The 12063-nt window shown below is 46.6% G+C and overlaps 1 protein-coding gene across 1 annotated transcript; it reads right to left on the bottom strand.

The window, feature by feature from the left end:
• Window positions 1–4920: 4920 nt before the first annotated feature.
• On the bottom strand, window positions 4921–6165 carry B3GNT9 (UDP-GlcNAc:betaGal beta-1,3-N-acetylglucosaminyltransferase 9; the record flags this gene model as incomplete). Its single annotated transcript, XM_080351880.1, has 1 exon — window positions 4921–6165. One exon carries the CDS (start codon window positions 6163–6165, stop codon window positions 4921–4923), a length of 1245 nt encoding a protein of 414 aa, XP_080208006.1.
• Between the last annotated feature and the right edge of the window lie 5898 nt (window positions 6166–12063).

Raw genomic sequence — 12063 nt, 5'->3', positions numbered from 1 at the left:
TGTTTCAGAGATAAGGCTGAAGCAAAATAAGGGGAAATTAAAAACAGAGCTTACTGAAGATCCAAGTCTTAAGCATTACAAAAGGATCGGGAGTTAATGAAGGAGAGTGCTTTGTTCTAAGCCAGGCTATAACCAGTTCCCCGGGCGAAAACTGCACCTACAAAGGGATTTGGTTTTGCAGGGAGTTTTTTGTGTTGCTTGGAGGGTTCAGGCTGAACTTATATACAGCTAAAATTCACATAGGTAGAGAATACGGTAACTAATAAAGTCACTGTTTAAATGTTTTATATGCCAAACCTTATATCCGAGGCTCTTGTTTCGTTTGTGGAGATGTGCATTTTTCCAGCGGGCAAAGTCATTCCTCTGCATGATCTGGGAACACAGACCCATCAGAACAGTGGGAAGGTGAGCTGGAATTTGAAGTGTAGGTCACTTCTGTGGTGTAAGATCGGGTTTATAACAACTTTTGTTCTGGACTAGACTGTACTGCTTTAACATAACCTTTTCTCTTTCATACCCTAATTAATTTTGTCATTTTAAAGTACTGCATATTGCAATTTTGGAAGCTGATTTTAAGTGCCCTAATGTTTCACACCTCCGCTACATATTCCAATTAGTTCACCGGTTTCGTTCCAGTATTAATATCCTTCAGAGAGACGCTTAGTTTAAATACCACTGACTAAAAAAGCCCTGCATGATCATGCAGTGCGCAGTCTAATCAACTAAGTAATCAAAACAGCCTGAATCACTGTATTCCCTTTTCACCTCCCCTGGTCTCTTTTAGAAAACCCAAACCCCTGACCTCCCAAGTTTGCCCTGTTCCTTGCTGGGGAGCTCTGTTGCATCTATAAATATGGAGGCTACGAAGATGGTTTCACCCTTCTGCTCCTACAGCTGCAGTGAGCGTTTGTCTTAATACCATGATTTTATCCCTGACCCAGCCTTGTCACCCCCTTGGGGACAAGGCAGTCACTGCGGAACTGTGTTATTCCATGGGTTGTTTCGCTGGGATGGGAAAGGGAGGCAGAGAGAGAAGATCCGTGAGCCGGGTTTGGATGGATGGGAGGGAGCGTTGCTGGCCAGGACTGGTGGGGGAGCTGTTGGCTGCTCTTGGAGGGACTCAGATGCCCTTCAGGATTTAGTTTTCCTCTCATTTCTCAGTGTGGTTTTCTTACTGACCATAAGCCTAGAAAATAATGAAAAGTTGGATTTAAAAGTGTTACTGGTTTTGGTGAACGTCAGCAGAGTTCATAGCATCGCTAGGGACGTGGGGGGGTCATTTCCAGGGTGCCGAGACCTGCAGCTCCAGCTGGGAGGCACAACTCAGGGGCTCAGCAGTTCTTCAAATTGTGCTCAGGGGTAGACTTCTTCTTTCCCCCGATCTGATGATCTTTCAGCACTGCCCAGCAGTGTTCTCAGGGCTAATGTTGAGTGAGGATTCTCTGAGCCGTTTGATTATATTCCACTGTTGGATTTTGCAGCCGGGGTTTGCTTCTGAGAACCTGCTGTAGAAAGATGAGTAATTAAACTGCAGACAGGAAGCACAGTATTTTAACATTCAGTTGCTTCAGAGCTGCCTTTGGCTTTCTTTTTTACGATGGCTAAGTCAGCAGTGGCCTGACTGAGTGGTGCATCTTGGCATTCGCTACCAGTTTATGTGTTGAGAGATGCATTTGGAGGTGCTAAATGTGAGGTTCAAGCCAACTCTGCTCGTTATAATGACCAAATCTGGCTATTTATGTGCAGCAGGAACAAAATTTGACTGTGTGTGGATCCCTGGGCTTCAATAAAACCTACTGTACTGTATTGGCTTCAGACGTTTATGTCTGTCTTGAGGAAGTCTGCTTGCTTTCCTTGCTACTGGTGGAACCCACTTAAGATGTTTTTATGTTTTCTCATGGGTTAGTCATGAAAAATGCCAAGCAAGGCTTTGTAGCATAACCCCGACTGGTGCATTGAATTAGCCGGTTCATAAAAGCTGCTCAGAATGTCATTCTGAAATGAATTGTTTGGGTTTTCTCAGATGCACCAGAAAGGTGGGTAGAGGGTCCTTGCTGCCAGCTCTTGTACACAACTAGGGTTTTAGGATTTCCTGAAGAGACCCCATTGTTAAGGAAACAATCTCCAGCTTGAAGTCAAAGATTTTTGCCTGCGGTAGCGAATTGATTGAACTTCAGAGCGTGCAGCCCTGCCCTTCAACATTCTGCTCACATTTGGGGTCTGGGAACTTCCAGCTCCACGGCAGAACCAAGCAAAAGCTGTTAAAACTGGGTCAAACGGGCCATGCATCAGGCTGGAGAAACAAGAGCAGATGTATCTTTCATTAATAGGTGCTAGATTTAGTATTCATTGAATAAAAGAAATGAGCTATTCCATGGCCTAAGACAACAGAGCAAACAGTTTGCTCTAGTTCTGTTTCTGCCAGCTCAGGGTATGTGCTGGCACAGGTGGATGTTGAAAAACTTTGATCTGTGACAAAATGCACTTATTAATGCTGTATTGTGGGTAGATTGCAGATCTGAAGACATTTATAGAGGGAGGAGCCAACCTCCATGCATCCCCAAGTTAAAAGGAAGATCTTAACAAGGACTACTGAACCTGACTAGCTGCTCTGTAGGAAATCGTAAGGTAAGCCGTCTTTATTCTTCCGTCATTGCTGTTAAATTAAGTCCAGCAGAGGGAAAGATTTCCCAAGTTATCCAAAACACTGAATAATGTATTTTTTCGTGTTGCTGCCTTCATGAAAAATACCTGTGGTGTTAGTTTTACAACATGTGTGCAGATGCACTGGACAGACTCACTCTGACAACTAAAGGCACGTCTGCATGCTGTCTTTTAATTGTGGTATAAATAATCTCCCAAAGTGTAAACTAATCACAGGTAATACATTTCTGTACAAGCTCATAAATACATAGGTACCACACGTTAGTAAACAGGGGCATGATGGGCTTTCTTCCACCAGCAAGGCTCTGGCTCATTTCCAAACCCCACAGAGCTCCTGGTAAAGCTCACACGAGCATTTTGTATTTCAGGATTGCATCCTGGAAATATCCCAGATCAACACGTGGTCTTTTGATTTCTGTATAGTTGACCTTTCCTTGGAAACACATTATTGTGAGGCTTAAATGCTTATGATGAAGATAACTTGTAGGACTTGCTAATAGTCTACCAACACACATTACCAGCTTGCCTTCCTTCATGTTGTGTGTAGTTAATCTGCGCACTGAGCCTGGATTATTGCTGGGTGGGAGGAAGGCTGGACCCAGATACAAAATGCAGCTGTGCTGCAGGCTCTGTTCAAAGGAAAGCAGCTTCCTGCACATTTACTGTCGTTTCCTTTGAAGTTGTGTGTATGTGCCTTCCCGAAGAGTGGTGGTGTCGGGGGTTCTGTAATAGACAGGAATTTTGTTGAGGGGTAAAAAGTTGCAAAAGGATTAATAAACACAGTACCAGAGGTGAATTCAGGCTCTTTGCCCCATGAATTTCATAGCTTTTTGACCCCGATTTAGAGGAATTTACTTGTCCAAGAAAAGGATGTTCTTTTAAGGCAATCTGCTGCTGGAAAAAATCCCAAAATGTTCCAAAGTATTGATTGTTCTTTGAAAAACTAGGCCATCCAATGTTCTTGTCCAATGCTTAAATTACCTACAAAGTTACAGACGGTCTGAAACTTGGAAAACTCAACCGAAAGATTGCTGTGTGTTTTTACTTTCTTGCAATAAATTTAGAAAGGTTTTTGTTCCGAAGCTCTTCTGTCTGAAGATCACTTTCTCCCTTTATGTGACGCCTGCGGCAGTATGGAAATTCTTGGCTGCTCTTTGCAGTTGCCTGTGTGCCAGGCGAGAGCACCAGGGTCTATAGAAACCAGCCTGGTCCATTGACAAGTTCTCCTTTGGTTTGAAGAAGCTCCCAGATGTGACACAAGCAGCAGATCCGTGTGGTTTTACTTGCACAAGCAAAGGCCAAAGGGTCTCTTCAGATGCAAACCTTCTGAAGATCTGGACTGGGTGGTGAGAGAGATCAGATACTGTTGGATGACTTCGAGTTTTCACTGAGTGTCAGTTGTCATAGACAGCCTGAGCTCATGGAAGTGCCAAAAACTGGTCCCCTGAGTCTGTCAATGGAGCAGATATTTGAACTGAGGAGTTGTTACGAATAATGAAACATCATTACTCGGAGGGATCAACTCAAAGTTCTTCTTGTCCTTTCTTTATAGGCACTTTGGAAGTCCACCCCCTTCCCAGTTATCTACCTGCTTGTCCTTTTCCCAACCGGCCACACCAGCCTCAGCCTCCAGTTTGTTTTCTTCTAGTCCACTCTATCTGCAACATAGAATCATAAAATCATTTTGTTTGGAAGAGACGCTCAAGATCATCGAGGATCATATACGACCCCATTTTGATAGCTATATTTTGTTCTTGTCTTCTTATGAAGCCTTCAGAAGGCCAACCAGGCAGCAGGGATTTGATATGAGCGTACGCTAAGGTGACTTGATTTCCTTTACTCTGGTTACTGTGTAGTTTGGTCGTTTCTCAATGAGTCTGAGTCAAGGTAACAAGTTGACAATGATCCCTGTGCTCTCAGATTTCTAACAATGCTGAAAAATCTCCAAGGACTGCATTTTGCAATGTGCTTTTTGCACATTGGCCCAGTAAGCACTACTACAACACTAATAAATAATAATAATTTAATGATACTGGATGGTTATTTGGACTCAGTAATGGAGGAGGACCTACATGATACATATGTGCAAACGTGGAATTTTGGCAAATTCCAGCAATAGTTTTTCATCTTCTCTTGAAAGTGTAAATAAGCTGTGCTAAAATATTCTGCTTCTACAGTCAGTTTAATTGGTTGTGACAGTTCCAGGTTCCCTTTCTCAGCTGTTCTGCTCTGTGGTTCTGCTGCAGTCTGCCTGCATTATCTGAGGGGTGGTGCCTGTGTTGTCTGAGCTTTCCTCTTCCATTGGAAAGGCTTCTTCACTTGCTTCTTCTGAGTACAGGAAAGATGGGGGCTGTGCAGCAGGTTCCACATTAGCCAGATCTCAGCAACTTTCAGACTGTGAACCACCATGAGATCTTTGTAAAAACAGGGGTCAAATGTCTGTAGGTGTGGGGCAGCAGATGGCTTGACAATGCCAAAGGTCTTGAATCCTTCATGCAAAATGGGTTTGAGGTTGATTCTCTGTAAGCACATGCCCAAAAAGACGTCGTCGATGGGGAAGAGTTCCACCTCTCTGCAAGCCCTGGAGAGCTTCCTCATGGTGTGGCTGGACAGCAAAAACCCTCCTCCCCCTGCGTAGGCTGGGTAGATGCTGAGCCCGTACATGGTCTCTGGGATGTAGTATTTGCTCTTTCGGACACGGATAGGGCGGGCATTGTAGATGATGTCCCCAACAAAGAGGTCCTCAGCGGGGTTGTGTCTCTCAAGGAAGTCAACGATGTTCTCGACATTGACAAAAACATCGGCGTCACCTTTAAAAATAAATTTCACATTGTGGCAGAATTCAGCAGCCCAGTTCAGGAAGTGGATCTCCTTCAGGGTCAGGTTGAAGAAAGTGTCCATGAAGTCCCAGAGTAAAATATCCCGGTATACCTGACTCTCCTGATGGATCAGGGTCTCCCATGTTGCCAGCGCTGTCCTATTCTTTGGTGTTCCAAGGAGGAACACTCGCTGGATCTGCTCCCCATTCACCAAACCCTCCCTGCCCCAAGTTTTCCGGACAATCTCACGTCTGTCGAAGTCTTCAACTACCGATTTGATCGCAATGAGCAGAAAGGGACCTCCAGGTGTTTTCCTGCATTTCTTGGGCTGGTTAATGAGGAGATTGAAGTTCCTGTTGTCTTTGTTTAGGAGGTAGCGCTTGAAGTTGAAGGCAGAATCAGTCAACGGGGGTGGAGCTGTAGTTTGGACCCTGTTGTTGGCCACTTCTGTTCGTCTAACAATAGGAGTGACTTGTGGTCTAGGTACCGTTGCCTCTACTGGCATCGGTCTCCAAGGTACTCTGGGGTCAGGGGATATTTTTGGTGTTATTGAAGGCTTCTTCTGTGTTGGCTCCTTGTTTCCTACTGGGACTAGATGTTCCAGCTGGGAGTAGAGTAGAAAGCAGAGCGCCACCAGCAGGATGAGGGTACAGATCGCATCCCCCTTGAGACGAACTCTCATTGTCTCCGCGGTGCTTCTGGGACTGTTAAAAGCTGTGTTGGAGCTGCCTGGCACCAATGTCCATCTGTAAATAAACGTACAGTGTGTCAGCAATGTGGACTTGGCATCTTCGAAGCATGCAGGCAAGACTAACTCAAATGCTGTTTAAAAAAACAGCAGCAAAGTGCATTTTAACTCATACAAACACTTGCCCAAAGGCACAGGGGTTGGAAACCTAACCCTGACCCACATGCTTTGGCTCTGTGACTTGGTTAGTTAAGTCACCAGCCTGTCACCCATCCTGAAAACTGCTCCCTAAGCACGAGGTGAAATCAGCCCTTCTTCCCCACCCCTTTCTGCCCAATGCGTTTTGCCATTTCAGAGATTTTGCTGCTTAGGGGGAAGAAAAGGTGAAAAATTATGAACAATACCATTCTTCCATAAATCATTAGTTTGTGGTTTCTTTTCATTTTTTCCACTCCCCTCAACTTTGTAACTGTTTCTTGCTGCTTTCACCCTATTTGGGTGGAAACGGGGAGGCACAGAGCTGACTGTTCAGTGGCCGCGTGTCCCTGGCGTTTCCTTGCACACAGAGCCAGCTCTTGTAAAACAGCTGTGATTTGTCCTCCAAAGGGAATACATTAGGCATGCTCTTGAATGCACATAGGGCCTTTTTGCTGCCAGTAATCTTTATAAAATATTAAACCGTTATAAAGAACTTCAATTAATAAGGTTGGAAGGGGCACAGGTGTTTTTCCTCCCCCAAATCACCCTTACCAGTAAGCACGAGGTGGGCAAATAAATCCCAGTATGCAGAAGCAAGGCAGAGCCTGGGGTTACGAATGTTTTATTCATTCGTGAGAGCTGAAAGTGCCTCTTGAAATACAAGATTTGATTCCTTGCGCTTTTCCCAAAGATCTTCTGTCTCATTCAATTAGTTCTTCAACTGCAAACAATAAAAAATAATAATAATGAAAGAGCAGCAAGTCACCTCCATGGATGATGATTCCCCCACTGCCCTGGGCAGCCTGTTCCAATGCCAACAACCCTTTCTCTGAAGAAATTTTTCCTAATATCCAATCTAAACTTCTACTGTCACAACTTGAGGCCACATCTCTCACTGTTTTCTGGCCTCTAACAGAGATTGCTACGGTTTTCTCAACTTTTTGGCCTTTTTACTGTACCTTTCATTCCTCTCCTAGACGAGGCAGATGTTTTAACCAGCGTAGCTTTGATATTTGTAACAGAATTGTAGAATTTTCTCTGATCTCTCATAAATCGTTGTTAACAAGCTTAAAATAATCAGAAGCTGTTTTCTGTTTATGTTCTTTCTGCCGCATGACTTGGCTCATAACTATTTTCAGCCTCGCAAAATAGTCTCTTCTAATGCATATAGGATGTTAGTTTGCATTTTACATCTGTCACGTGCAAATTGCCTTTGGCAAGTCCTGATTGCGGTTCTCTCCAGCAACTCGCTGTGTTTCAGTTTTGCACTAAATCATCCTTTATCCGTCAGGATGTGGCTCCCAGCAGGCTTTCCCTCATGTTGCCTTCAATAATTTTGAAGGCAAGCTCTGGGGATATGAAAGGATGGTCCCACTTCACCCAGAACATGCTACCGAACTGGATGTGCTAAGGAGAGAGAGTCTGTCTATCTTGTGCCCATCTGGAGTGAGAATTTTTCTCAGAGCTACTGAGATACCTAAAATAGGGACCCTCTAGCAAAAAGGTCATCAGAACTAAAATTGAGGCATTTTTCCTCCTTCTGTTGCAATGGGATAAGCTTTATGTGCACATGGTCCCTGGAGGAAGCAGATGTGGAGTCCTGGTAGGACGGATCCTGATGGTGTCGGATGTTTGTGCCTCTCCACTCAAGCTCTTTGTAAAGCCTCATCTTTCCCCACTGTATAGCTTTATTTTTTTCCTTTTCTATGCAACAGTTTGATCTTATTTCAGCTGCCAGGCTCCAGCAGGTAATTAGGGAGCTGGATGAAAGTCCTGGCTCTTTCTTATGTTTAATTTTATCAGCGAGAGTTTGGAATAAAATGTATGTGTCATGAAACTTGTTATTTCCATGACTTACAAATTAATCCTGCCAGCATCTTGGAATCTGGCAATAAATGCCCTTGGAAAAGCCAAGAAAAACCCTGAATTGTTACAAGCCTGGGCTGATAGCCTGAATTTTCTTCTGTGTTTTCATTTATTGAAAGAAACGAATCTGAAATAGCAGTTTCCATGCTGAAATAAAACAGTTCAGTGCTGAATACAGACATCTCATTTTCAAAAGAAGTTGCCAGCCCTTGATGTGATTACTTGATCGAATTATATAGGTTTTCCAGCCTTTTGAAGGATTACCCTGGATTATTACACAGGTGTGAGCTCTATCCATGGATGTCAGTGTGGGAAAAGCTGTCCTGTTCTTGATTTCAGAGGGACTGATGATTCTGGCAGACACTCCACTATGTCCTAAAGCCAGAAAGATTATTCATCCACCTCGACACCAGAAGGGAAAAAAAAATTACAGGGCTATTAAAGCAAGCAGAAAATATTTGCTGCCAAACAAAAGAGATGTGATCACAGCAGAGCGTTCCTCGACACAGCATCTCTGCATCTCCACATCCAAGGCAGATGCATCTCTGCTTCATACACCGCTGTGAGGGATCTCCATCCAACATCCGTCTCCACCTGGGGAAGAGAAGGTTCCAGGGAGACCTTACTGCAGCTTTTTGGTACTTAAAGGGGGCCGATAAGAAAGACGGGGACAGACTTTTTAGCAGGGACTGTTGAGAGGGGACAAGGGATGATGGTTCTAAACTAAAGGAGGGAAGAGTCAGGCTGGACATGAAGAAGAAACTTTTTACACTGTCCCAGGTTGCCCAGAGAGGTGGTGGATGAACCATCCCTGGAGACATCCCAGGCCAGGCTGGACGGGGCTCTGAGCAACCTGATCTGGTGAAGATGTCCCTGCTCATGGCAGGGGTGGCACTGGATGGGCTTTGGAGGTCCCTTCCAACCCAGACTATTGTATGATAATTCTGTGATGGAGAAACGGAGCTGGAGTTATAAAACTCCTGCATCATTGGATGCCTCCGGGAACACGGGCCGAGCTGCCAGGGCTGCCTCCTGTGTCCTCCAAGCTTGGAAAAATGGGCAGTTGTCCCTCATGTTTGCTGCCCAGGGATGGCTCTGGTTTGGAGTCCAGTTGGAGCAGGCCTGAATGGGGTGGTGCAGTTTGCCCATCGGTGGGACACGGCGGGTCTTGGGGACAGTTTGGAGTGTCGCGTGTTGAGCTGTGAGCACCAGCAATCTTAGAGGGCTGAGAGGTCCCACAACCACGAGGTGGCAACATGGGGAGCCTGTATGCAAGGGGAATGTGCTGGAAGGACCAAGGGGGCCACAGTCTGCTTGGTTTGAGAGGCTCCAAAATGCTCAGAAGCTGGAAGTGGCCGGAGATGGACACAGCACCCTGGGGAGCATCCAGGCAGGGAACGTGACCTGCGCTGTTGCATGCTTGGGCAGAGCGCCCAGTCCTCCGTCTGGTGTTCATTTATTTGAGAGGAGGATTCTGAAATATGGCCAAGGAGCGCTGCAATAAAAGCAGTTAAGTGATTTTTTTTTCTTCAAAATTTCTGGTACTTTGTTCCCAGTTGAATGACGTGACGCCTTGAGCTCATCTTGGAAACTTCCTTCTTTTGCAGCAGCCGTCACGTCTCCATCACTCGGCACTTCTGCTCACATGGGCCCAGGTGGGAAAAAGCCTCTGGATCCTGCCCTAGCAATCAGTCAAGGAGCTGTGGTGATTCTGGCCTGTTGCTTTGTGCCATGAAGAGTGGTTATTCGACTCACCCAGCCTCGGGAGCAGCAGCTTTGGTAGCGAGGCAAGCTGAAAATGTGGTACACTGAACAAGAGGGTACGAAACACAGCAACGAGCTCCGCTGGACACTCATCCCAGCACAGCTCCTGGCACCACCCGTCCCCACCAAGCACGGCTGTGGCTTGTCCACAGATCAGCTTGCTGCCCCACTTCATGTGAGCTGGTGCTTCAAGGGGTTTTGGTGCCAGACAATTCCCCCCTCTGCATTCCCGTGTGATTATGAAGGGGGCTTGTTTGGGTTACAAAGCCACGCTGAACAATTCAATCTTCTTGACCAGAAGACAGGACATGCTGAAATACAAGAGATGCCCTCTGGCCAGTTGGTTAGTGCAAAGCCCTAGGAAAATGAAGTAACCAAAACAGTCGCTAAGCTGCCTTACCAGAAAAAAAGAGCCCATCTCATTTAGCTGCTTAGAAGTTTTGATCTCTGTAAACAGAGAATAAGCTGTAGGATTTAATTAGCTGAATGTCTTAAGAGACCATTCTCAGGAGTTGGGATCATGAACCAGAGCCGAATGAACGCAGTGCAGGGAGCAGAGGCCATCAGTGCTCAGCTGCACACCGTGCCTCTGCTTGGATGCTGGTGGCCAGTGCTACCATCACAGCAGCGCTCTGTCCCCGTGCGCAGTGTCACTGACACAGTGTCACCGCTGCCGTTACTTGCATTGCAGCACCTGGAGGCAAAATCTCTGTTGTTTGAAACACTGCACAAACAGGTAACAAAAACACAGCCCCCGCTCCAAAGACCGTTTCCAACTTTCCTGTCGGAGCTGCTTTTCAGGCCAGTGCAAACGAGTGCATGAGATCCATGCTGTTACAGGACAGGGCGCCTTACTTACTGCTTGCCCCGGTCCTGAAATATGTGGTTTCATCAGCTTCCCAGCTGGCTAGTCCTTTTTTATTACAGTCTCTCCTGTGAGCCCTGTCAGCCTCACCATCGCACTGCCAGTCACACGTTAGACAACAGCTCACAAACAGCTGCTGCGGTTGTCTCTGTGTAGCTTTCACCCCCGTCGGTGAAGTTTTCATGAAGTATTTGAACTGAAATGCAGAGAAACCGCAGAGCTGCTAAGCGAAGGCTAGAGATGGATGCTAAGAAGTCTGCTCTCACTTACAGAGGTCCCAAAAAAGAAACTTGCACCATCCCCGGTGGAGAATCGCGTAGTACTGTGGCAAAAGGCAGCAAGGGAGCCCCGGTGACCCTGGGCAGAGCTGGCTGCCCACACAACCATCCCCGCGGCCCCCGGGAAACACGGGCTGCTGGCACCGCTCCTGCTATCGCCCTGCTGAGCTGGCTAAGTCGTTCAGGGACACGTGGCGCCATTTGGGGCTGCAGCTCTGCTGCGTGCAAGCAGCGTGGGATGTTCCCTGGCCCTTTCGGGGCAGGACGAGCCATCGGGGCAGCACCCGTGCAGGGTGGTGCTGCTACCAGACGCAGTGTGGCCAGCCCCAGCAAACGGGCAAAGAAGGCACAGCAAACGGGCAAAGAAGCTCCAGCAAACACGGGAAGAAGCTCCAGCTCCTCCCAAGCACAGCACCACGTTTCCAACAAGAGCGTTCAGCTGCTGGCAACGTTAGGAAACGGTAACACGCAATTATCTTCTGCGGCCTTTGCAGCCGTGAGAGGTACTTTCTGAAATCCAGACGCAGGCTTGCATGTAGGTGGTCTGATTTTCAGAATTATGGAGAGCTCAGCAGCTCAACTTGCACCCCCAGTGCTTCAGGGAGACAGGGCCCTCCTGGAGCGGCCAAGTGCAGGCAAAGAACTTGCACGCTCTCTTGCAAACATTAATTTCCCTGGTCCCGGGAGGAGCATAAAGCCTTGCAGGCTTGTGAAGGGGTAAGAAACGGCCCCACTGACACAACTGCTCTCCTTTCCCAGCCCTCCCCAGGCTGCAGCACTTGGGTTTCTTCAGCTCCCAGACTCTCTTCTGATCTGATATAGAATTTGCCTGATATGCCCCAAAACCCAGCAACTACAGTGCATTAGCATGGACTTATTATTTCAAGATGATAGCTAAGGCGTTGAGTTTATCAGAATCTG

The sequence above is a fragment of the Nesoenas mayeri genome, assembly GCF_963082525.1.
Source record: "Nesoenas mayeri genome assembly, chromosome: 12".
NCBI lineage: Eukaryota > Metazoa > Chordata > Aves > Columbiformes > Columbidae > Nesoenas > Nesoenas mayeri.
Note: the sequence above shows the minus strand (reverse complement) of the source record. Positions and strands in the feature narration are given on the sequence as shown.